The 27,869-nt window shown below is 39.0% G+C and overlaps 1 protein-coding gene across 1 annotated transcript in view; it reads right to left on the bottom strand.

Annotated features, from left to right (window-relative positions):
* Nucleotides 1–27,869, bottom strand: part of SNX25 (sorting nexin 25) — a 91,204-nt gene that overhangs the window by 48,154 nt on the left and 15,181 nt on the right. The window contains exons 3-5 of the mRNA XM_061994339.1: nt 20,945–21,161; nt 5,618–5,790; nt 4,554–4,740 (exon numbers count right to left, since the gene is read on the bottom strand). Of these exons, the coding sequence (XP_061850323.1) occupies nt 4,554–4,740; nt 5,618–5,790; nt 20,945–21,161 (577 nt within the window). The remainder of the gene's footprint in view (nt 1–4,553; nt 4,741–5,617; nt 5,791–20,944; nt 21,162–27,869) is intronic.

Genomic DNA, 27,869 nt, shown 5'->3' with positions numbered 1-27,869 from the left:
GTCTGGCCTAGTCCCTCAGAGGAAGAACAGCCCCACATTGAGCATGGTATTTTGCCGCATAGAAGTCCCAGTTAATTCCCCTGCTCAGACACAGATTTCACAAATAATTCTGGGCACTCACTTGGGCTTCTGTTGTCTTGGTTATATCACCTGTAATTGTGTTATAAACACTCATTCACCTTACTCAGGTGTTGTAAAGTAACTGTGTATGTTATCATTTATCAAACAAGACAATCAAGTAAATACTGCATGGGAAAGATAGTTTCCACTTTTACTTTGCAACTCTTCTCCTTCTAAATTTACTCCTATTTGTTCACATTCATGGTTTTACATGCTTTAATTACTAATATTGCAGTACTTTTTTTCTGCTGTTCCTCATTATATTACCATATGTAAGTGGCAAGACCCAAAGTTACATTCTCAAAGATACTACTTAGTCTGTTCCTCCTAAGTACTGGGCTCTGGCTGTAACTACTTGAATGAGAATGCTGTACAACATTACACCATAGAAACACCACTGTGGCTACACTGCCAGATCCTTTCTCTGTACAAGTTTGTTCCAAGCGCTCTAGCTGCAACATATTCTGTGGTGCTGCTAAGTAAACATCTAAGGAAATTTCAAATGCAATCTATGAATTTTATTTTCAAAAAGTGAACTGTACTTGACAAGCTTGACCAATCATGGGCTCACATCCATGTTACTTCTACCTTCTCACTCTTTTCTCTTCCCCATTCTTTGTTATATTCATCCCTTGCCCTCATTCCTTCAGATGATACATAGCCAGTGATAATGGTCTTTCCTGCCATGATTTGTGTGTAACCTTTTGCTGCTACACTAATAAAAAATAGAATAAATATAATGCTGATCTTGAAACCAGAATGAGAATTATCTACCAGTTTATTTACTTAGCAGTATTTATTCTCTGCTATGTTTTAAACTCATCTTTTATCTCTAGTCATCTTCTGACAGAGCAAGTAAATTTGTTTTACATCTGCCATGGAAGAATTCATCTTTTCTTTCTTATTTGTAGCAGACTTCCAGTTTACCCATGCTAACTTGAATCTATGGGGAAATGAAGGTGAAATTTCACTGTTTATATTTTTCTTCTTGCTAGAAATAGGGACAACACATATTGTGGAAACTTGATAAAAGAGTAATAAAGCTCTGTCTCCCTTCATGACAAGCAACAATAAAGGTAAACATTTTAAAGAGTGACTTGGAAGGATGTTCATAAATAACCATACAATGATCCTCTTCTCTGGAAGCTTTGTTGGTTTTTCCCTTAAAACAAACCCAAATTTTCAGAAAACAAATTTGTGTAATATAATAAACAAACAAAAAAAAATCCCAACCACCAAAACCAAAATACCTCATTGAAAACCAGCAAATAACTTTTTATGAACACAAACATCAGCTCCCTAAATGTGCCTTATAAAAATCCAAGGGACGTTTCAACAATGTTTAGAGAGAAGTTCTGCCAAGAGATAAAGTGATCCGCTATAGATATTAACGAACTGGGAACTCAGAAGTATCTCCAAAATTACTCAGTAGTTCCTGCATCATTTAAGTAAGTTCTAAAAATAAAATCCATAAAAGCAATGGCATTCCAAGAAGAGCGATTTGCAAGGCAGAGAGCTGGTACACTTGCTTACAGGGAGATCCAACACACACAGCCACTCCCTCTCTTTTCTGATTTTCTGGCCAAGAGCAAAAACACACTTCACCCACAGGTTTCCACTGATTGAGCCGGGGAGTCTTCTCTGCTTCCCCCATAGCAAATGCCTTGTTCTAATCACAAGAAAGCCTGGTAAAACTCTGTTAATGAAATCGGCCTGGAAGGATACGTTATGGGACTTCTATCTTGTAATGTCATGTGCATACATCAAAAAGCACCTAGGAGTCCAAGCTTTCTTGACTACAGTCCATCAAGAGTCTGACGAACTGTTTATTGCTGCTTCATGGCCTCTTTCACTGAGTTTAATTTACTAAATAGATACTAATTAATCGACAAAGAAAAAGCATGGCAGGGATGTTAAAAAACACCCCAAATATCACCAAACTGAGTTTCCCAGCAACTGCAGTGCCTTGAGATAAATTTTGCTCAAAGCTAAGCCTACACAGAAAATTGTTGCTAGCTATATCTGTTCTTTACAAAGATGTTACGTGGCAACATTACAAGTAATAAGAGTAGGCTTAGTTTATAGTTTATAAATACCATGCACTGTCTTAGAATAGGCACTGGAAAATTATTTCTAAATACAACCAAGAAACGCTATCTTTGATAAACAGAACATCATTACCCAGAATAGCATCTAATGAGGAAATGTGTTTAAGTACAACATGCTAGGAATTTATTTGTTGTAGGGAGAAAACTGGAAGCATTCTCCCCATTCCAGTCACTCTGACCGACTTTAATGTGTTCCTCAGTAGCAACTATATAATGGCTTATCTGTTTCCTCCTAAATTCCTTCTTTAGAGATTTCTCTGTATTTCACTGGGGATTTACAATCTTAAGTATCATTTAGTTTGCTCATCCAAAATACCACTTTTTTTTTTTTTTTTACCCTATCCATAGAGGGACCACTGTTTGGTTTCCTTGACATAAATCTGTAAACTTTCACTGGTAAGTGACCAAAGCTTTGCAAAATGTACTACATAATTTTAGAGACTCCTGCAGCTTGACCCATCCCCCTCTAGGTGCTCCCACAATGCTAGAAAAAAAACCAGAACAGGAATCCCTCCTACTACAGGGGAATGCTCTAGAATCACCTTCCCAGAGACTGGCTCTATACATCTAGAGGAACGACAAGCACTGTCTCCAAAATCACAGAGACGATTTCTCGTTGAAAAGAGAAAACACTTTATCAGACATTTTCCATTCAAATACTTATCAGCTGAGATTGATCAACATTATATAGGGTATAGAGGAACACAACTACCATCTCAAGATGATGGTAGTTGGACTGCACAGATTAGAAAGGGAAAACCTAAGTGCAGCCAAACCCACATTATTTCATAACGCAAATTTGCTACCTGATATTAGAGAACACAATTTAAAGTGACCTTTCAGCTAAAATGAGAGCACATTGAGCATTAATGTGCCTCAACAATAACAACAGAAGAGCCGGGTTTCTTTTGAAACAAGCAGATCCATTAGTGTGATTACGCTAATAAATATGATGTCAATTAGATTTTAAGACAGAGTCTAACAGAGACTAATTTCTGCTCTCAGGAAAGGCACAATGGCCCAGAGTGAAGACCAAATTTCACAGCAGATGAACAATAAGTAGCCAAGCAACAAAATCATTTTGCCAGCACCTAAGTGTATTTTCCTATCTCAGAAACGCAAATGGTTTCAGAATCAAAGAGGACAAGAGAAAGTAAGGTGGAACTTATGCAGCCCACACACTCCATCTTGATCAACCATCACTAGGCCTGATCATGACAAGTCTAACAAAAGGGCTGGGTCACAACAGATAACAGTGTACCAAATGGGATCAATGTGCTTGGGTCTTTCAGGTGTTGCTGTAGCCATTTAGGAAGTAAGAAAGTTGACCTGCAGCAGTAATTGAAGAGACTCGGGAAGAAGAAAAAAATAACAGTTCTGGTTGGTGGTAACAGATTAGGACAAACACTTCAGAAATTACTTCAGCAGTCTCCAAAGCTTTGGTGTGATCAACAAAAGCAACTCAAGTACACCTAGGGAGACCCTAAAACAGTAGTGTCTTCCCTCTCTGCTTCCCAGTCACTATTCCTTATCCTTCCACTGACATCAGAAATCAGAGGACAAACAGCTCAGCTACAAAGATAAGGCAAGCATAAACATCTTTTAACTCAGCAAGCAGGCCCAAGATACAAGCAGTATCTCATATTATGATGAAAGACGGAAGGAAAAAGATGAGACTGGGGTGGAGGGACTAGTATTAAATGAGCAGGTGCTATTTGCATTAGTAAACAGAAACATCAAACAAACTCCAGATTTGTAGGAGCTCTGTGGAGTTGTTTCGGTCTTTAAGGAATTCTTCAGAGCTCATTGACATGTTTAAGAAAGAATTGGGAAACATCCCTGCAACAGTCCAGGAAAACACTCTCGATCCAGTGATCCCTGACAGATAAGAGCAAGCTGCTCTGAATCCTCAGGGTCTACGGGGGCACTACAGTTCACAATCACCAGACCACCATGGCCAGTCACACTTGACAAAGATAATGAAGAGACAGCCACATGCTACTGGAAATACAATATATTACTTCATTTAACTCCACAGAGGCAATCTGTGAAGAAGAGTCTGGTGTGCCTTTCAACAGCAGAGTCATCTCCAGTATACTAACTAAGCAGATTTTTTTCACATTTTTTGCTACAAAACTAAAAAGCTGACTATATTAGAGACTTAACAAACGTTGTGCCTTATCATCCTTCACTGTCTTTCATAGGAAGAAAAAATAATCTAAGATTTCATTTTCAAAGAAAAATCACACTTCATTCAAGTCTCAGTAATAGACTGGCAAAAGAAACATATTTAGATTTGAATGAGCTACAGTGAAAACTAAATACCTCAGTTGTTTCAGGAACTCAACATCAGAGCTGCTGTTAATGAGCTTGATGAACTCCTCATAAGAAGGAGCATATGTGTAGTCTTTCTTCTGATGCTCATTCATCTGTTCTCTGTACTCCAGCTGGCTGAGTAGCATTCGGTTAATATAATCTGGATCACTCAGCAGTTCCACCACTGGTTTCAGTACTGGAGAGGAAAAATATTTTAAAACAAAATCCTTATGCTAAAGAGTAACTGCTGTCCTTCAAAAGAAAACTGTAGGCAAAGGCAAAAATAAATATGCAAGCTAATAAAAAACCAAAACCAGTCTTCTGAACTACATAGTACATTTGTGTATCTACTTGATAAAACTGGTTATGCTATTACACAAATTGATACATTGAAAAAACTGAACTCTATTTGGAAAATTTCAAATGTTTTTGTTCTTTCTGCTGTGTGCCTTGAGGGCTATGACATTAGAGGCACTATAAACGAAAATTTAAAATAAATCAAATTGCATAATATACTTGAGACTTCACAATTGCTAAATTTTTCTTCAGTGACATATAAAAAAATTACTAGTGTTTCTATAACCAGACTAATGCATATCTGATAAAATAAAAAACAAAATAGAAACCCCTCAATTAAAACAAAACACAGTAGAGAAATCAAAGTCTAAAAAAAAAAAGTTGTCTGGTAACATGATTCAGTTATAACCACATTCTTAAGTCTACGGAGTCTACATATCTGAATAAAATATTAAAGGACAAAATTTGCTCACATAATTACTAAAAATAATGCCATGGAAGACAACAAGAGTGTTCCTCTATGAAAAAAGAAAATAGAAGAATGGAATGGACAAATCATGTTCTATCCTGAAAGGTGCTAAACAGCCTGGCATCAAGTCAGAAGAGTCAAGTAAATAATATGCTTGATTTTGAGAATATAGCATATCTTACTGGTTATCACAGAAATTAAATTTCAGAATTTAAAACCAGAGTATCAAGACTTACACATAATGAAGTCTGTAATTACTAACATTGTACAGGTGCATATGGTAAATCATGTCTGATCTTTGATCTACCTTTTGTTGCAAGTATTTCTGCAAGGACTATGCGCAAGCTGACAGACTGGACATCCTTTGAGGGTAGGAGACAACACACCAGAACTTGAGAACATTTTTGCAGGAATCTTACTTCTTCACCAGAGTTCCTCAAGCATGGGTGCAGCAAAAAAGGTCTTGGTGGATCTTCCTGCCTAAGGAGATAAAAAAAATAAGAAAGAAAAAAGAGAATTTACATAGTAAATCCATTACCAAGTAAATAACTTCATTACAGAAACACTAAGCCATTTGTATTTTTAAAGTCTTACTATTTTTTCTTAATGACGATAAGATAAATTTTCAAATTCCTTTGTCTTGTCAATGTTTTCACCTTTCAAAATAGAAATCATCTGATAAAATCATATCAAATAGAGAGCCTAGCAAGCAGGAGGAAAAAAGTTTCTTTGAATAAAGAATTGTTCTATCACTGAACTTACAGGGAAAACTTGTCTAGTTTTTCAGAAGAATCAACAAGATGAACTCAAGAAGCAAATATATTCTTGCAGAGCAATCTAATTATAGACTTGAACCTTTAAACAGAGGATTTGGGATTATATCTAGTTTGAGAAACAGGTCTACCTGTTCAATACTGAAGTTACTATCTTTCCTTTGTTGCTGACAAATAAATCTCCTAGTAACATCTGACCTGTTTGACGTGACTTTGCCTAGCATAGCAGTTTTCAACTTGCCACCTGCAGCCTACACCAAATAGGTCTGTGCAAGATATCTACATAGGAATACATTTAGCATTATCAGCCATCTGTAAGTTTAAAACCAATTTTTAAAAAGATTTTTAAAACCCACTGTCCCAGTTCAGGTTCATCTGGGAACAAAGGACCACCATCAGCTCTAAGTACCAAGGGTCTCAATTGTGAAATATGGTCCCAGGCAAAGCAGACAAGACTTCTCAACTTGGGGAAGGAAACAGAAATTAATTTAATCCAACAACAACCAAAACCATAAAACCCCAAAACATAACAAATAGAAAACAACACAGAGTGGTACAATGATGAAGAGCACAACCAGCCCTTTAATATCATCTTCTCCCCATCCCTCCCCTCGTACCAGGCTCAGAGCCCTGATCGCAGTGTCTTGATTTCCTCCCCCACTGAACGGCTCTGGAGAGCACAGAATGGGGGTTTCAGCCAGTCAGACAAATGGCTCCTGCCACTTGTCTCTCCTCAGGACAGGAGGGCTCCTCACCAATCCCCCTGCTCCAGCACAAGGTACCTCACACACACAGCAGCCCTGCATGGGCTGCTCCAACGTGCGTTCATCCCAAAGGCTGCAAGTCCTCTCTGCCTCTTTCACAGCCACATGCCTATATGCACTAACTCCCAGAATTACAGTTTAACAGCAAGGTGACCAGGCCAATGGTTACAGCAAGATACATACAGTGTTACTTGAGAGGTATCATGGCCATTTCCAAAGGCAGCCAAGACTGGTCTATGGTGTTACAAAGGCTCGGATCTGTCACGACTCACAGCAGTGCCTCCTTCCATCATCTCTAACATCTGCTTCCTTCCGAAAGCTGGAGACTCCTGTTATGGTTAGAGTCAACTGACTGTTACTTACAGAGCTGCTCCAAGCCCACAGCCTCTGTATGTGAAAAAGCGACCAAGAACTATATATAGTCAAACCAAGTTTTCAGTTATTGTTATATGGCCACTAGTGACAGGTAGCATCGTGTAACAGCCAATTTTTGCTAGTCAGTCCAGGAGGGAGCAAATGTGTTAAGAATAGTAACAATACTCCAATAATAGTTCTGTTCTAATAATAAAAGTAATTTGTCTCAAGGTGACCGAAACTAGTTTTTTTCAGATTCAACAGTAATGTGAAAATGACATTTGGTTTTTATAGTCCAAATCAGATGTTCTAAAACATGGATCATGGAGAAGGTGTCAATTGTTACAACTCAGACAAACTTCAAAACAAGTCCCTTGGAACAGCTTGGATATAAGTAAGTTTTCTTCTGAGAAGCAGTGGTTTATGAAGATGATGTGTAGTCTTCATTATCAACCAGTGCAGGTGGTGTGTCTGACTGAGCTCAGAAAGCTATCTTGCTCTATTAGGCTCTTTTCTCCCTGGCAGCTGAATACCTGGTCACTTTCCTCACTGCATTTCCATTCCTTTGGCATACTCCAGACCTACTCTACAGTCTCCTCTACATTCCCCATCACTTGCTCTCCTTAAAAGCATTCATTATTTATCCAAAACCAAACATGTTCCAGGTAGACTACTGGCAGACAAAAAGTCTGGGTTGTTTATGTACAGCCACCTCTTACTGTGGAAGTAAAGTCTTAATTTTATGGACAGGTTGGTCCACTCAAAGTGAGACACTTACAAGCACTGACAGAAGCATATGCAAAATGCTGCCAAACAGGACTTACACCAAACATCAGTTATCCAGCAGCAAACTAACCTCTCCTAACAACTGAGTCCTGGGTATTAACAAACGATACAGTCAGAACTAAAAGCTAGAGGTGATTGTTTTTGCCCATGAACACACAAACTCCATCCCTTTTAGGATGTTCTTACCTTATTGCTGGGACATTCTGCATAGTGGTTAGATCAAGCTACACTTTTATTTTGTGCTTTACACATGTTGTGAAAGTTATAACAGAATTCACAGAATTTGCACATAAAATTTCACTAAACTGAGATTAGTCTTCTTTGCCTTCACTGTCTCTCTACAAGTCGCCAGAGGAACACCGGACTGTTAGGGATTGCAAACATCCTGGAGCATTAACTGCACCTATACTGTCATTCACGCAAGAGATCTCATTTCTCACAACCTTTGTCTACATACAGCTTAGCTGAGATGGACCTCTGCCAGGACTTTCTGACACCCACTCAACAGAATACAAAGTGAAAATAAAACAGAATGAACAACTATGAAGGTAATTATTAGATTCTTATTGTTATAATTTATCTAATGTTTTCTTCCCCACAGGAACAAAAGAGGGAAATGGAGTTGCATATTCTCCTCCAGCTGATGGGCCATTTAAGGAGAATTTCACTTTTTTCTGCAGTTACATCCATTACCCAAGAAGACACGATTCTCTAAAAGATAGGTTCTTTCAATTGCTTTCCTAGCTAAAACGTACCTAAAATGTGGTCTAAAAAGCAAAAGGGAAGGCACAGAATCCCACCAGATTTTTATGAAAGAACAGAGAAACAAAGTCTTTAGGAACTTAAACTCTGAATAAGCCCCTGCATATCGGTGCCAAACAGTTGTGTAAACAAATCTTGCAGTTTTCATTGCTGTTTGAGCAGGAGAAATAAAAGGGAGACTGAAAGCAGGAGAGGAAGCTTGGGAGAGACTTAACAGTTACAAAATAAATTCATATGCCAGTGGTAAGAGAGACGAGACATCATTTTATACATGAAGCAATCCTCTTCTATTTGCCTCAGCATAACCACTGATCAGTTTGCAGGGAATGTCAACAAAAGATCTGCCTAGTAAACAGCATTCCTTGTAATTCAGGCTTCTCCTTTATTGATCGCCATAAAAAAAAAAAAGAGCAGTGACCAATCACAGAAGCATGAACAACAGTGCTCAGCTACTGAACCATGTCTGTTTACTATCCTGGACCAGGAGCTAAGATGTTCTGATCAAGCGCAATCTTAAGGCCTGATATAAAATCTAGATCTTCAATTCTGTGGAAATGCCATCAAGAGTAAAGAAAGACATTGTTCATTTTGCAGACATCAACAGGAAAAGCAGAAACTTGACCTGCTTCTACAGGGGGGTTGAACTAGATGATCTTTAAAGGTCCCTTCCAACCCTACCATTCTATGATTCTATGACTGCAATCCGCACGCATGTACATAGAGTGCTGCTGTATCTCTCCATAACAATAAAAATACTAAGCACTATTAAATAATCCACGCAGTAACACAGGCATTATTTATCTTCCTATCCAATTTTAAATACTTATTAGAACTCTGTGCTTGGATTCTCCAAACAAAAAGTCACTTATTAATCACAGAAAACTCTTCACTAGAACTGTGTGCAGATATTTTTAGAGAGCTTTGAATGCCCAGTCAATTATCTACAAATTCTGAGTACAACTGTGTGCAGGGAACTAATATAAATGTGGCAGTCTACTAAACAGTTCCAAAACAGCCATAATACAAGCTTTGTAAAATAGACTAATTTAATCTGCTTTAGGCGATAAAAAACATAATGGCAAGTGGCAACTTAATTCATTTGTGTCTTCTTGAACAATTAAGACTGAAGTAACAGTGACATATATTGGTGAATTGAGATGCAGGTGACTTCAGTGATTTAAAACAGTAGACAGAACTCATGATTTCCAGAACAAGCTTAGAGGTCGTATCTCTCTTCACTCTGCCCTGAGCTACAGAGACAGCTTAACCTTGCTTAAATTTCTTTTCTGTAACTTTGTTAATTCTTTATGCCTGCTCTGAATTTTTAACACCATCTAATGCTATTTCATAGCAAAAGGATTTCCTTCAGCTGCACACCAAACCAGTGAAAGATCTGGCAGTGGTCTGTGAATATAGATCCATAGGTAAGGCCTGTCAAAGTGAACTCCTTTGTACTGGGCATGTTCCAAGCAGTACTTTACTTTTAGACCAAACTGACACCTACTGTAACTATCCTCTGCTCTTGAAACCGTTTTATGCAATTACTTTAACCCTTACTGCCGCAACCCTACAAGCTCATCCAGCACTTCATAAAGAAAAGCTGAACAGAAGATTTACTTTGGTATTCCTGAAGCAGTTAAAACACTACCAACATTATAGAAACATCGTAATTCCATTCCAATATTATAATTAAGAAACTCTGGGCCAATATCAACACCTCTTTAACAGTATTTCCACTGAAACTGAAATGCCTTAGACTCTGGTAACAAAAAAGGAGGGCTCCCCTTCATAACCCTTCTTTCAATGTGCCAATTACAAGTAAGTATGAGACATTAGTGACAGAGGACAGAGGTGAGCAAGGTCCAAAAGGGGAAAGCTCAGAAAAGAATTCACCACCAGCTGCTCCACCAGCAACAGGTAATGGGTTCTGTATAAAGAAGCGACGGGTGTGCATTGTGGATGACTCATTGTTAAGAGGCACCAAGAGACTCATCCGTCCATTGGATAAGAAGTCATGAGACATGTGCTTCCTGCTGGGAGTCAAGGTCTATGATGTGGCTGAGAAAGTGCCACATCTAGTCAGGGATGTGGGCTACTATCCCCTGTTCCTCCTCCCGGTGGGTATGAATGATGTAATGAGACATGGTATCTCCAGAATCAAAAAGAATTTTAAAACTGGGGGAGCAAGTGAAAGGTAGGGGGGCAAAAGCTATTTTCTCTTCCATCCTGTCCACCAGAAGAAAAGGGGCAGTCACAAGTTAACTCCTGGCTAAGAGGCTGGTGCCAGCAAGAAGGTTTTGTTTTTTACAACAATGGAACCTTCTTTAGTGACTGTAATTTGATAGGGCAGGATGGCATTCACCTCTCTCACAAGAGTACTGGAATATGTGGGAATGGGCTGGCCAACTTGATCAAGAGGGCTCTAAACTGAATTATTTGGGAGGTGGGAGGATAAATGGCAAAGAACAAGCCATCCTGTCTAGGAGGGAAGCAGGCAGAGCAGGAAACACAATGATGAAAGCTCCTCAGCCCCACACAAAGATGAGATGCAGAAAGCTGATCACCCTCAGGGAGTATCAAATCAGGGAGGATCCTTTTGCTTCCAGACAGGGAAACTTATGTGTTCAAGTAAGTCTATGCATTGCCTCTACATCAACACACAGCCTGGGGAATAAGCAGGATGAACTGAAGATGGGGGTGTGGATGCAGGGCTATAATCTCATCATGGTTACTGAGACGTGGTGGGACAGCTCAGATGGCTGGAGCACAGTCATGGAGGGCTATGTATTGTTCAGGAAACACAGGCTAACAAGGCAAGGAGGTGGAGTTGCTCTCTATTTGAGGGAGCAATTACAGTGCATTGAGCTCTGTCTAGGTGGAGATGAGGAGCAGGTTGAATATTTGTGGATAAAAATTAAGGGGCAGGGTAACGTGGGTGATACTGTTGTGGTTGTTTGTTTCAGGACATCTGATCAGGAGAAAGTAGATGAGGCCTTCTACGAACAGTTGAGAGCTCCCTCACAGACACGACCCCTGGTCCTCATGGAGGACTTCAACCACCCTGATACTTGCTGGCAGTCAGTCAGCCAAGCACACACAGTCCAGGAGGTTCCTACAGAATGCAGATGATAACTTCCTGTCACAAGTGATTGAGGAACCAAGGAGAAGGGGTGTGCTGCTGGACCTTATGCTAACAAATAAGGAAGGTCTGGTTGGGGACATGAAGGTTGGAGGCAATCTCAGCTGCAGTGACCATGAGATGGTGGAGTTCAAGATCCTGTGTGGAAGAAGCAGAGCACCCTTGGTGTTGCGAGACTTTGGCCTCTTCAAAGACCTGCTTGGAGGAATCTTGACGGATAAGATTCAAGATTGTAGAAGTGCCCAAGAGAGCTGGTTGATCTTCAAATGCCACTTCATCAAAGCCCAAGATCAGTATATCCCCACAAGAAGAAAAGCAGGAGGTAGGAGGCCTCCATGGGTGAACAAAAAGCTGCGAGGACAACTCAGGGAGAAAGCAGACATCTGTGAGAGGTGGAAAAAGGGTCTGGTTTCTTAGGAAGAGTTTAGACATCCTTTTTTTCTATTGTAGCTAGCAACAGGACAAGGGGTAATGGGATAAAGCTGAACACAAAAAGTTCCACTTAAATATAAGAAAAAACTATTTCACTGTGAGGGTGATGGAACAGTGGCACAGGCTGCCCAGAGGGGTTGTGGAGTCTCTTTCCTTGGAGGTCTTCAAGACCTGCCAGGACAAGTTCCTATGCGACCTGGTCTAGGTGAACTTGCTTGTGCAGGGGGGTTGGACTGGATCATCTCTGGAGGTCCCTTCCAACTCTACCATTCTATGATTCTATGAACATTGCCAGAACATGCAGGGGTACAACTAGGAAGGCTAAAGCCCTTTCAGAATTAAACCTTGCCAAGAAAGTAAAGGAAAATAAGGAGGAGTTTTTCAGGTGCGTTAGAAGGAAGATTAGGGGAAATGTAAGCCCACTGCTAAACACAGAGAGTGCCCTGGTGACAGAGAATGCAGAGAATGTCTTCTTTGCTTCAGTCTCTACAGCCAGGGCCAGCCCTCAGGAATCCCAGTCCAGCAAGCATAGTAGGATGGTCTGCACAACAGAGGACTTGCCCTTGGTGGATAAGGAAGAAGTTAAAGATTTTTTGGCCAAGCTTAACACTCATATGTCAAGACCTGATGGGATGCATCCTAGAGTGCTGAGGGAGCTGTCTGATGTGGTTGCTAAGCCACTCTCCATCATTTTCGAACATTCATGGAGGACAGACAAGGTGCCTGAGGACTGGAGAAAGGCCAATGTCACGCCAGTCTTCAAAAAGGGCAGGAAGGATGACCCAGGAAAACTGCAAGCCAGTCAGCCTCACCTCCATCCCTGGAAAGGAACAACTCATCCTCAATGTTGTTAATAAACACATGAAGGAAAAAATGGTTATCAGGGGAGTCAACATGGATTGACCAAGGGGAAATCCTGTTTGACCAACCTGATAGCCTTCTATGAGGGCATAACTGACTGGCTAGATGAGGGGAGAGCAGCAGATGTCATCTACCTTGACTTTAGCAAGGCTTTTGACACTGTCTCCCATAACATCCTCATCAGAAAGCTCAGGCAGTGTGGCTTGGATGAGTGGACAGTGAGGTGGATCAAGAGCTGGCTGAATGGCAGAGCCCAGAGGGTGGTGATCAATGGCACAGAATCGAGTTGGAGGCCTGTGGCCAGTGGAGTTCCACAGGAATAGGTTCTGGGACCAGTCTTATTCAACATCTTCATCAACAACCTGGATGAGGGGAAAGAGTGTACCCTCAGCAAGTTCACTGATGACACCAAACTGGGAGGGCTGGCTGATTCCCCAGAAGGCTGTGCTGCCATTCAGCAGGATCTTGACTGGCTTCAGAGTCGGACAGAGAGGAAACTCATGAGCTTCAAAAAGGACAAGTGCAGAGTCCTGGATCTGGGAAAGAACGACCCCATGCACCAGTACAGGCTGGCGATTGGCCTGCTGAAGAGCAGCTCTGCAGAGAGAGACCTGAGTCCTGATTGATAATAAACTCAATATCAGCCAGCAATGTGCCCTTGTGGCCAAAGGAGGCCAATGGAATCCTGGGATGCATCAGAAAGAATGTGGCCAGCAGGTCAAGGGAGGTTCTGCTCCCCCTCTACTCTGCCCTGGTGAGGCCTCATCTGGAGTCCTGTGTCCAGTTTTGGGCTCCTCAGCTCAAGAGGGACAGAGAACTTCTGGACACAATCCAGTGCAGGGCCACCAAGATGATCAGGGGACTGGAACATCTTTCATATGAGGAAAGGCTGCGGGAACTGGGACTATTCTGGAGGAGACTGAGGGGGGAATCTCATTAATATTTACAAATATCTAAATGGTGGTTATCAAGAGGTTGGGGCCTGCCTTTTTTTCTCTTGTATCTAGTGACAAGACAAGGGGTAATGGAAAGAAGCTGGAACACAAAAAGTTCCATTTAAAAATCTATTTTACTGTGAGGGTAAGGGAGCCCTGGCACAGGCTGCTCAGAGAGGGTGTGGAGTCTCGAGGTTTTCAAAACCCACCTGGACACATTCCTGTGTGACCTGATCTAGGTGGACCTGCTTTAGCAGGGGGGTTGGACTAGACAATCTCTAAAGATCCCTTCCAATCCCTACCATGTTCTGTGATTCTGTAATTCCTCATTTCTCAAGAATGTAGGTCCTACCGCAGTTCTGTAATACTGGACTACCATCTATGACTGGGCTTTCAAGTTTCCCAATACAGCGACCTCATGGAAATATCTTTATGTCGGATCATGTGCTAACTCCCTGTATTGTAAAGTCTCATTATAGTCAGGAGTCTTTTATATAGTCTCAACCTTCATGATGGCATGGAAGAGCATAAAAATGTATCATAAAAGGAGTGGAAAAAAATTAAAAGCTAACCTCAAAGTCATAATTTTGAATGCTCATGCAACTTGGGACTTTGCAAGTTTGACATTGGCACTGGTTCAAGAGTAAAAACAAACAAACAAACAAAATAAATACACTGATTAAGAGAGGGGCATGACCATGAACTTATTGATGACAAACAAGATAAATCTGTCTACTTTGAAAGTAGAAAGCAAGCAAATAAATAAATGATAGAAAAAGAAAAAAACCCCACACTCAAAAAACTGCAGTCAGATAGTCCACAGAACATTAACAATTCTACAGCAAATTATGTAAGGGTCCTTTATCTTTAAATAAATCACAAAACGCTCCCTTCAGCTTTACTATTCTTTAATTAGTCTTCTGACAAAGTTTTGCCATTACATTTAAGTCTCAGTCAGTGCAATTGCCAGCTGAAGCACAGATGCAACTTACTCTAAATGATTTTCATCAGTACATTCAACACTCACAATGCATTTTCATTAAACTGTTTCTGAGAACTACCAGAACCACATGCAGACCACATCTCTTCACCTGTACTGCCCTCAGATCTCTAAGCCTCATTGATAGTACAGCAGAATGAAAACTGCTTGCTTTATTTGAAGTTTCTAAGAAATAAAGGAAACAAACTTAGACCTTTACAAGTCACCATCAAAAACATATTTGAAATAAAGTATCTACTAAAAAAACCTCAAACTCTGAAAACAAACCACATCAAACCCAAAAAGCACAACAAAAAACAAAGACAAAGCCGCCAACACCAAAATTTCCACAGCTGTCATTTTTATCAAGATACATCAGCATGTTTTATAATAGTAAGTATTAGGTAAAGTGATTTAAGATAATCATATCATTTATACGTATCACAGTTACCTCTTTCAGGAAAAAGCATGTGTCCTGTCATGTTGGTAATGGATCCAAAGAATGTATGAATGGCTTACAAGCAGTGGTGCAACCATAGCATTAGCACCTCCTGGTGCTGTCTATCATGGTGTCTGGGTGATAATCATCCAAACTACCCATACTGACCTGGTGCTACCCATGAAATAACTTTAATAACCTGCTCAGACCTTGTCTTTTCTTGACTATTTTGTTTTCCATGCTTTCATACAACAGCTCTCATTCCAACGAACTTTCTTGCTGCTCCTTTCCAGAGGCTGAATGTGATAAGCAGCTCTTGGTATTCCTGGTTTGTGGGTGGCAAATGGAATTATAAAAGAAAAACAAGAACTGTGGGATGTGTTCAGTAGCTATCCTGACAACTTGGATGCATCTGTAAGATTAGCCAAGTTAAATCTGAAGTGCTTAAATTCCCTTTGCATCAATGTGCTCTTGATCACTTTGTGGTGCCAGTATCTTTCTTCTTATGAGTATCTTATCACACTACATATTGTAATCACAAAAAATACAAAAACTATATATCCTATACATACCAAGTTATTCATATGGGCCAAGACAATTAAGAACTGAGTTGACTGACCTGGTCAGTAATAAAGAGAAAACAAAAGAGATATCAAAACATACAACATGAATTCAAATTCCCAAATTGTTTATCTTGATCACTCAAACAGCAAATTTCCTCACAGCACTCACCCCCTCCTCACACTTTCCAAGAGCTTTGAGATGTTAAATATAGGCTCTGAATCAGCACTGGGAGTAGCCTACAGCCCCCAATCATCCATTTTGCTAAGCCATGATTTATGCTGCAAACCTGGACACACACATGCACAAACACACTTCTGAGCATTCCATCAGATGTCATGTAGCAATCATCTTGCCAGAAGCAGCCTGCAACACCACATATCTGTATTTGCAGAAACCAATTCTTCTCCTGCCCCAGCTGCTGAGGTTAAAGATAGAGAAGGCTCCCAATTGAAAAGTGTAGGAGAAAAAAAAAATTAAAATACAAAAATCACTGTCACTGTGACCTCATCTCATCAAGATTTGTCTGAAGTACTGCTTGTCGGGAGGTTCAAGAAAAGGCAAGGATTAACTATCTTCAAATCCCATTTATCTACTTACCTCATGTAGGCAAATCTCATTTTGCTTACACTACACTTTAAAGAACACCAGCATGGGATGTTATGTTATCTATTAGATGTTAATAGTTCTGGAGTAATTTCTGATCTGGTTATTCTTAGTCTACTACAAGCATAAGGGAACTTCCTTTCACAGGGTCGGTTTCACAGAAAGACTCTTATGATTTGTTTGCACTTATATTAAGTCCTTCTGGTACTCACTGTGCATTTCATCCAGAGGAATAGCTGCTTCTTGTTTTCAACAAACATCACGTTACCAGAGTAGGACTATATTCCTGGGATCAGTTAATTCTAGTCCCCTGAAAGTATTGCCACCAGACAACGCTGCACCCACATACCAAGATGAACATTTACAGCATTACACATCGCTTTACTCAGCCACGGTCCTTCCTTAATCACATAAAATGGATTGCCAGTATTTGGCTCATGTTTAAAGCTGCCAAGGAAAGACACTTGAACGAGATATAAAAGAATAAAATGATAAACGTTGCTATAAGCCAAGAATGGTGAGATAACTATCTTTACTCTGCTGGATGCACTTGGCTAATCTTGTTATAAATCCGTTTCTGATTCTTGTACAACACGGGAAAAAGAGCAGTGGCTTCTACCATTAAATCCAAGGTTGATTCTTCTTCTGTATCTCAAACACTTAAACCAGCTAACATTGGACACAGGGCAGTATATCCTATTTCTATCACAGAATGGTAGGGGTTGGAAGGGACTTCCAGAGATCATACAGTCCAATCCTCCTGCTAAAGCAAGATCACCTAAGATCAGGTCACACAGGAATACATCCAGGTGTGCTAGGAAAACCTTCAGAGAAGAAGACCCCACAACCTCCCTGGGCAGCCTGTGCCAGGGCTCCATCACTCTTCACAGTAAAATAGTTTTCCCTTAAGTGAAACATCTTGTGTTCCAGCTTTTGTCCATTACCCCTTGTCCTGTCACTGAACACTGCAGAAAAAAGTGTCATGCTGAGCTAATATCAGGAATATCATTATCCTGAGCTAATATTATGAATGGAATGGTTCCCTATCTAAAATATTCTAAATGGCCACAATTTTTTTAACTGAGAAGTAACGGGACCCTTTGGAGCCCCAACTAGACCTCACCCCAGCAACATATAGAAGGTCAAAAAATTGGGAGTTGTCATGCCCACAGCTTGCACGGCTCTTTGTCATCCCAGACAGTACTGCCCATGGCTAGAGCAGTGCCTCCATCCAGATTTCACTCGGTAGAAGTATCTGGTAGGTGCCAGAAATATAGTTGCTGTTAAAGAAGGCCACAGGATAGAATAAAGAAAGGAGAAACAGACCTAATACCTCCACTGGCCAGCATGGAAGTAGCCTCTCCTCTTTTCATGCTCTCCCTCATTCAAGAAAGCATTTTTCCTCATCTGTTGGCCTCTGCTGGCCATTTACCCTCATGTGTAAATTACTAAGCAGAGCCTTGAGATGGTTAGGATAAGCCAGAAGGAAAGCAGGAGCAAAGGGAAGGACTGTAGCACCCTTCCTCATTTTGAAAGCTTGCAGGCTGTTTTTATCCCCTCAGACATTTTGATCTACCAGATATCACAAGCCGAAGTCAGTAAGGGAAGCCAGAAAAGTGTATGTACATTTTGTTGCTCAAGTACATCCAGTGACAAAACACACAAACTTCACAATGAAGAAACAGACATCTCTGTCCTCCTGGGATTTATCTGTTGTCATATAGGAAAACTATGACAAATTGTCTCAGGTGACAACCCACCCTAGAGATGGTAGAAAAGATTATTTAAAACCTCATAAGCCACCAGATAACAGACAAAATGCCATTTGCTGTCACACTGCAGTACAAACTAAGCAGCGGAAACAAGATACAGCACTCCAACAGGCATCACAACAGGAAAGATACCTTGCTCTAATTACAGTGTGTTCCACTATATTTATCATCCAAAACTAACTGGATTCATTATTAGAGACTCAGAGGGAAATAGGTGAATGCCAATTTAAATTTGCTACCATCTTTAAAACATTGACAGGAAACAAAAAGTAGATCAAGAAGATCTCTATATTCCCTTCCTCAGGAAGAATTTTCTGTGTTTGAACTGTGGCAATATAGAAATTAGAGTTTCTTGAAAAGCCTTCAACTATCTTCCACGCTAGAAGTGACATACTTCACACTTCTCAGTCTATAGTTTAAAATGTCAGCAGGTTCTAGCAGAGTAAATTCCACAGCAGTAGGCAATTTAGCATTAAACTCAAGTATTTCTTAGAACCACAAATTCTCTTAGAAAAAGGAAAAAGCATCAGAGTCTTCAGCTGTGCCTCCAAGTTTATTGCATGCATGCTCAGATCACCCAGCAGTACAAATTCAATCAGTAAGGTATGAGCACAATGCTACATTTCTGCTGACTTTGCCATAGTTTACAGATAGCATTTAAGCCTTCTCTCTGTCTGCCAAGAAAATGTGAGCCCTGTGCAACTTTCATAAAGCTTCCTGGACTTTTGAGCAAGATTGTATGAGCAACATATTAGTGCTTCACATTTCACATCATGCAGTATCATGTCACTAATCTGCCCTTAGGCATCTTAAAACCAGATCTTGTGAATTCACAGCTTTGCAATATTGGAAAAAAAAAAAAAGAACAGTCAATGAGTCCAGATTCAACTTACACAAAATCTGCTGTTAGAGCTGTGGTGTTTGGTGGGTTTTTTTTAACCCACTATCACATTACTATTTGATAGGTTTTTTTTAATTACCATTTTAATGTGATCTGCCTTATTCAGCATTGAAATAGTAAGTGCACTTTAGTCAAAGTGAAAAAGTTAATTGGAAAATATCCAACAGAACTTCTTTTACCTTTATATAGTAGAAATAAAAATCCAAGACCTAGAGGAAGTGGTCATAATTCTCAGTTCCTTATTAGGAACCTCATTAAGAATCAGCATTGGTAACGATTAACGCTTCTGCAACTGTAGAGCTTATGTCCCTAGCTTCAAATGAGAAAATATTTACACTTTAAAAAAAAAAAAAAAACATCCTCATCCTTTAACTGTTCAAATTAAACTCTTCTCAAAAATAGTTGTTTTACTGTGATAAAGGGAAAATGCAAATATAATGCTTTGTATTGCTTTACATAATGCTTTATAATTGTTTATCTGACCAAGAGATTTCTACCACATTCCAAAGCTGAAAGAAAGCAGTATCTGGTAGTATCTGGAATCCAATGCAACATCTACTGCAATGTGCATACACCTTAATTTCGTTTTTTCTTGAATGTAAACCCTTTAGTTTCTTGTCTTTATTTCTTCCTCATTAGCTTACATAAAGCTGCTCTCTACCACAAATACATTTACCCTGCCTTCTGCTCCAAAACAGAAAGAAGTGTCAATGTTAACATACAGACTGGTCACTGACAGGAAACAGCAGATCTTTTCACACTGAAAGGGCATTAAAATATCCAAATACAACTGTGGGTAAAACAACTTCATCGTATAAAATGTATAGTCTAAATCTGAATTACCAAAGTACATTAAAATGAGGGTAACTGGAGCTCACGTAAGTGCAAACACAAGCTCAAATTCCATGCGCAATTACACAAATTATGCACTCAGATGCAGGAACTGCATAGGCTAAGAGTTACCATTTTCATTACAATTTGGGTGCAACTCTAGTATTTAGTGGACAGCTGACCTTTTCAAGTTGGTGGAGAGCCTTGCGAAAAAATAAGCTATGGAATTAGCAAGATAACAAGAGAAAGAAAATATAGCCAACACTTTTTCCAGCAGAAAAATCTTGTTACTGCAGGACGGGCCACTTATAGAAGCCACAAGGCTTCACCTTCCAGGACTAGAAGAAATGGAAAACTGAACAGAATTAACCCTGGTGCAAGGTTAGGAGAGGTGCAAACCACTGACTGATGTGACAGCACTTCTCCTTTCCCTTGCAAGCTAACAATACTTGCAGGAACTGCTCAGGCAGCCCACCTCCTATCATAAGCAAAGGTTTCAAGGACAAAACAACAGAAACAGCAGTAAATCTGTACTCTGAGAAAAATAAGGAAAAGTGTTCCCTTCCACAGGTCTTCTAGATGCCCTGAGGCCTGCCTGTCTCTAAAACCGTTATTAGCTTGGACTGTTTTCTTCAGTATTTGCCTATGAAACCCTTATGCTCTTCATTACTTTGATACATCACACCTGAAAGTAAAGAGAGGCAGAAAATTCCAGTGAAACACAAAGTTTTGTTTTTACCTTGCATTGGCTCCTTTAAGATCACAGAAGTGCAAGAGCAAAGCTTTCACTACATCATTGCAGACAACTTTAACTACATCAATGTGACTCAGCCTCTGTCGCAGCTGTTTGGCAATCTCCCAGAAGTCTTCAGATAGCAGCTGGTACAGCTGCCCTTCATCTCTGCTGAGTTGCCCATACCAGGACAGGATGTAATCTCTATAGCTGTAGTCAAACACTGAAAGAAGAAACAAAACAATAAATAGCAGAAACTGCAAAAGGGGAAGGAACACCAAGACATTAAAAACGGAGTCCTCCACCCTTCTCTTAAAAAATTAGATAGGTAAGAAGTTTCATATTTTCCTTGGGTTTAGAATTCTTGCCAAGGAAAATAAAGTTGGCAAAGTTACAGAAATCTGCACCTAACAGGTTACTGGAGGTCACTTTGCAAAGCAAAGCCTGTAAGTGGATTTGCTCCAACAGTCAGGTTACTAGGTACACAGAAACCTCAAACTAATACCTGTTTCTCAACAGTGGATTTGGTTATACGAACTATCACACAATTTGACTGTGTCTGAATGTTGCAAACTGAAATCAGCCTTTATGCATTAATTCAGTAGTCTCCACTCTGAAGTCAAAATTAAAAGGGGAGACATTGAGGTTTCAAAAGACATATATAGTACTGAACAACACTGCAGAAAGTACATTATAGGATCAGAAGAACTAGAGATAAGAGAACAAGTAGATTAGTGAGACAACATGATCTTCAAAAACAGCAAGGTATTCCAAACCATATCTACAAGCAATAACCAAGACTACTGTAATTGCAAATACCATAGCAATACTATCTTCTACCCTCCTCGCTTTGCTTTTTGACAACATTAGTGTCAGCTTTACTGCTGTTTCACTATGTCAGTTGTCCCTGGAGGCCAGGAGAGAGCAGGAGGTTCTCAACAAGCATGCATGAGCCATGTTTAGCAGTTACAATGAGACAGGGCAAAACTTGGCATGGAAAGAGGAGTCAGTTTACATCTACCAGACTGATAACTGAACAAGAAGGGGGAAAAATAGGTTAAGTGCCTGATAATCTGAGCAGCTTTTTACCAAACAGGGGATTTTAGACTTTTTAAATCAAAAGCACATCTCATTTGTCAGTGTAGGCCCATGTTGGAAAGTAATCATGTGACTCTTACTTTCCACTTTCATGCAAGTTGTTTGTTTGGCAGATTAGTAAACTATAAAAAAGCTCCCTGGCACTGACACTGCGACACTGAACTAATAACATACTAAAAGCAGAACAACTTAAGTTGAATACTTTCGCCTGCTTGAAATACTAGCAGACCTCATCTAATATCACTTTCATAAAAACATTTCAAAATAAAGGGCTAAAATTCAGTCAAAGGCTTCATAAATCAACTTCCTCAGGTTTATAATGAAAGAAACTGAGTCAGAGTAAGCTGAAATATATAGTTAAAAGCTTTTTGCCAAGTCATTTCAAGCCTTTTATATTAATTGCTCAAATAAACAAACAAATAAATAGAAGCTTTCGGCAGTTTTTCTAATCTAAAAGAAAAAAAAATGTAGAGACATATTACAGGATGAGAACTTCCAATGCTGAAGCATAACCAATGTCATTACTTTTTTTAAAAACAGAAGAAATCTTATTTTATTGAAAACTCTCACACACAAATACTACAAAGTAATAAAAATGGTTACAAAAGGTAGCTATCTTCCAATAAGCAAACTGAGGAATAATCCCTCTATACACTGAAGAGCAACTGGGAACAGTATTGTAAAAACTTTTATTACTTATCTCAAGTCTCCTATAACAATGCACATTTTAAGTATTTTTCCACAGCTGTCCCCATATCTTTCTGCAATCACCTATTTTTACAGCTTGGTTACTCTCTTCTGTTGCAATATATGAAATGCTGTGGAAAGTAAATGGTAGCACAAATTCTTCCTTTTCATCTACTCTGTGAGAGATCTAGAACTTCTCAAGCATATTTAAAACACACTGCATTAGGGTATTTATCATCATCATTGGCAGATAACAACTTTTTCAGATATTCTTACAGACACATTTTCTACCTTTTGCAAGGGTGCAAAGTAACATATTTCCTTAGTACTTCTTGCCTTAGATGCCAAGTCACACTACAGAATGATGGCTCCTACAAATATCCTCTAGACAGAGCCCTACTAAACAGGAGCACAAGAATAAAACTTGTATCTTGATCCCTTAGGACTATATTCCCCTTCAGAAGACGTATCCATTCCCATCAACCCTGAATCTATAACTCCATTTTTAGGCAACTCTTATCCAAAATGAGCTCAATCCATGATCACCATGCAAGTAATAAATAGTTCACTTGTGTTTCTCTCTGCTAGTTACATACTTTCACTACATTCAATGGATTACCTCACTTTAAGCCCGGTCTTCCTGCAACTACCTTTTATAAACTCTCTTCGTTGACATGGTTTCTATAGCCTCCCAATCCTTTTTGAGCCTTGTTGCCCTTCCTGTATCACAACAGTTTAACCATGCTGTTCTCTATAGAATTCGAGGTACTTTAGAGTCCAGAATGTGTGCCCAAATGTGCAACAAGATCACTTTTAGGACTTTGCTTAATACAAAAATAATAACTAAAGAAATGTTAAAACAACAGCTACAGACACTAAAAACAGTCTGTGCTGAGGTAAGACACCATGTCATCTGTATGCATCATTCTGGGCATGATGTGCTGTTGCTGCTTTAGTTTCATGCCTACCAATACAGCTGGTGCCTCTTTCAGCATTCTGAAGGAATACAGTAAACAAATGTAAGAATTTTATAGAGCACAGCTTGCTTCTTTCAGAGGAGAAATCTTCTCATACATTTACTCATCATTTTACACTGCATGTTCTCTAACACATTGAAAAAAACTGATCAGAAGAGAAGAAAGGAATAAAAAGAAGCAGAACACGCTTTTAGGACAATACTGTAACTCAGATAATGCAAATATGAAACATCAGATCAGATGAACTGACAGCAATGACTCTGGTGCAAAACTGCAAAAACTTCTACTGGGTTTTCTAAATTAGTTCATCAGATCCAAGTCCCCAGTTGTTATAATTTGATTAAAAGTCATTTCCACGTGAATGTAAAGTTCAGCCTCAACAATTACTCTTTTTAATACAAACAAGGAGTGTCAAGAGCAGAGAGACAGAAGCTTGTGGGGAGGTGAGGACACCCCTCTAGATCTTTCCTTCATACCTAACCCCACACAGGTCTAAAATTAATTGCTATCCTTTCTTCCACATTGATTCATTCAGAGCTTCAGTGTCACCACAAGAGCCAGTGGGTCAGACACTGGCTTCAAATCTGCAATTTGCAGAGCTTCCCATTAGACAGTTTTTCCTCTGCTGAGGATTCACTACCCAACTTTATGAAAAATAACACAGAAATTTGAATAACAAGGATTAAGTGCCTACCCATTTTCTCAAAGCTGCAATAAAAGACAAACCATATATTTTCTCCCTATGTGAATGCAGACACAGACTTTCAAGTTTCAGGCAAGTTAGTATCCTTTCCTGAAAACACTGGAGAGATTTGAATCATTATTTTAAGTTATGGCCAAACTCAAAACTCTTCTGTAACTATATGAACAACAGGAGAGAAGGTATAGCTACAACACTGGCTTGACTTATTCTGCAACAGTAAGCACTGCAATCTCTAAAATAGAAATGCAACATCAATATGAATTGTCTTAAGATCCTGCATCAGAAAGCCACCATCAAACAGCCAAGAAACATTACCATGTGCTAATACAACACTGTATTTAACATGTTTGGAATGGTAATCATAAGCTATGCCTGAAGAAAAACACTTTCAATAAAAAATTAATGGAAAAAGATGACAGACTATACCACTATTAAGTACCTGGCAAAGAACTGCTACACAGCAGTAAACATTAAATGCTCAGTTGTTAATTACAGTCACTATCTTTTCTCCTTGACCAAAAGCCAATTAGAAAAAAAAATAATGCCTTATCTTCATCCTCAAAAATCAAACAAAAGTATGAGAGCCCCTATAAATCTCTAAAAATTAATAATAAATATTCTGAATAAGCAACTCTATAATTTCCAAGACATTAATTCTAAAATTTAAAGAGATAAAGGCCATTTATTGTATTTTAGATTTTATTATGTTCTAGCTATACAATACAAATTAAGATTAAGAGGTATCATGTTAAGTATGAACTTCATTTATTGAAGTTTCTCATGCCCCCTAAATCTTTATTTAGACCACAGTGATAAAGGCTGGCACAACACTCTGCAAATGCCCAGACTCCAGTGACCAGGAACCTGCCCCAGTTACTAAAAATATTGATTTATACATTTAGGTTCTTGTGTTAAGTCTGTGCTTGGAAAAATACTGCATATCTTGGTTTGCTTGCATTTTACAACATTATTCAAACTCTGTGAAACTGACACATTTAACAGACTACATGTTATCATTGTGCATAGATCAACAGCCCTTGTGCAAAAGTGGTCACACCCTGACAGTCTCTCATTTCGTCTTGCTTGGACCACTTTTAGTAAAATTTCTTGACATTTACTTTTAATAATTGTTATGAACATGCACGAAAAAATGGAAATTTCCAAATATATAAGCAGTAGAGAAAAAAAAATGTGTTAAAAAGATCTAGAAAATGCATTAAAAAAAATATCTAATTTCTGTTCAAATCGTTTTGTCCATGTATCCTTTGCCAAAAATTCTTAGCTCCAAGTCTTTGAATCCTAGTAGCAGAGAGAACATGAATTCAAATTAAGTCTTGCTCATATTTTGGACCAAAACAGCTCGGTTTTTAAGAGCTGTGGAAAAAAAAATAGTTTTTCAAATACTGTGGCAGAAGCTACTGTAATTTTTTTTTTAAATGTCAATGTGTAGATCTTAAGTTGGGAAATTACACAGATTGGGGAAAAAAATCCTTCTGTATATACAACTCTGTTAGGGATGTAAGGGAGGACTTCCAAGGGGTCAACAAGTACATGGACAGTCAAGACAGGTGCAATCTAATTAAATTCCAGAATGATTTCCATCAAGGTGACCTCAACACAGAGCTGAGGGAACACAAACCACTGTGAAGAGATGGTGCTTTGGTATGAAATATTTTGAGCTAAGAAATACAGGATATGAATAAACAGTCAATTTTCACAGCAGAAGAATTTTAGCAGTAGAGTTCTGCTCAAATTTGTGCTACAGCCTGTGCTGTTTTACTTACCTACTTTATTAAGTCATTTATGACTAAGTAATTTGGAGACCAGTTTTCCTGACACTACCAAAGCAGTGGAGACAAAGACTGATTGTGAAGAACAACATAAAAGACCACAGGATATAGGGGCAATAAAAATGGAAGATGAAATTCAGTTTCTGGGAGAGCAGCTACACACATGGCAGATAAATTTACTGACAGCTCCAGCCCTCAGCCCAAACGGTATACTACACCACAGCAGCACGAGGCTGACTAAGCAGTTTCTCTTCAGAAACACCATATGATATGAGCTGAAAATGAGATTACAAGATAAGACACGGGAAGCATTAAAAGGCTAAAAGTATTTTGTAAAAGTGTGTCGTCTTTTCTATGCCTAAGATAAACAAAGGATAAACAAAAATCAAATCAATCTATCAAGAAAAAACATGGAAAATACTGTAAAAACACATTTCAGTCTTAGTCGTTCAAGTATTACCAGTTAAAAAAGGAGACTCGGGGTGTTACAACTAAAAAGTCTTCTCTTTCTACTGTATTCAGAAAGGAAAAGCTTTTTCTAACATAACACATGTTCTGATTTCCAATGCTTAGCTTTCATAAAACACACTACACAGTGGCAGGGTTAATTCACAGCTTTCCCTCACCTCATATCTACAGCTCAGGCAAGCTATAATTAAGAATAAAGCAGTACTCTGAAGAACCATCTTTTTATACTATGGTGGTGTCAACGGGAGATAGGAAAAAGGTTTAGAACTGAGCTGTAAACCAACATAAACAGAAGTTCTTTCTTGGTGGCACTTCATGATCATCATTGTAGAAAGCAATTTCTACAGTGGCCATTTTGTCTATCTAGAGGGGTGCAACAGTAAACTCTAGACAAACTTAGTTACGTAGATGATGAACAACAGCTGAAGAAGTCAGAATTAAATCAGGGAGCTGTCTCTTCATAACCAGCAATGTCACTTCTGAAATTCAGTGATGCTTGCTCCTCAGAAAAATGTTATCCTTGCATCTCTAAGGTAACATCAAGCATAAAAAAAAAAAAAAAAAAAAGTAAAATCTGATTAAAACAACACTACAAAACCCCATTGACTGATAATCTGACAACCCCTACTAAAACCTCAAGTGGTGCAAAGGGCCTGAACTGGTTCCCAAGACTAAAACCTCAGGAGAACCGACAGTCTCCTAACTAACTGAGACTTTTTAAAGCATTTTTTAAACAGTATATTAGACCTAACTAGTAAGAAGGTAAAAATGCCTGGGATTTACAAATCCTCACTGGTTTAACACTGACTAGCAAAAACATAGACAGCATTTTTATATCGTTATTCATAAAGATTTAATCATGAACTTGAAAAAAAACATTCATAATAGCAAGACAATGAGAAATTCTGGAACTTGCACAGGGAAAGGAATGTATCCTGTCTATTTTCAGATAGACTGATCATTTTATTCTAAAGAAAAAACTAAAATGTTTCTTTTTGGAATTCAGTCAGGATCTCAAACTGAAGTTGACTTGGACATCTTCTAAATCCAACAAGGTTGTTAAAGCCTAGGTGTGGTAAGTGTCTCATCCTTGTCAAACCGTGTAATGGAGAAGAAGTTGGCCTCATTAGTCACTTAGAACTGGGAGACATATACCAAATCTGACAAAATTACTCGTCAAAATTCAGAGTCAGAATGGAGGGTAAAAG

The sequence above is a fragment of the Colius striatus genome, chromosome 3, assembly GCF_028858725.1.
Source record: "Colius striatus isolate bColStr4 chromosome 3, bColStr4.1.hap1, whole genome shotgun sequence".
Classification (NCBI taxonomy): Eukaryota; Metazoa; Chordata; class Aves; order Coliiformes; family Coliidae; genus Colius; species Colius striatus.
The sequence above is the reverse complement of the archived record's forward strand: the minus strand, read 5'-3'. Positions and strand labels throughout refer to the sequence as shown.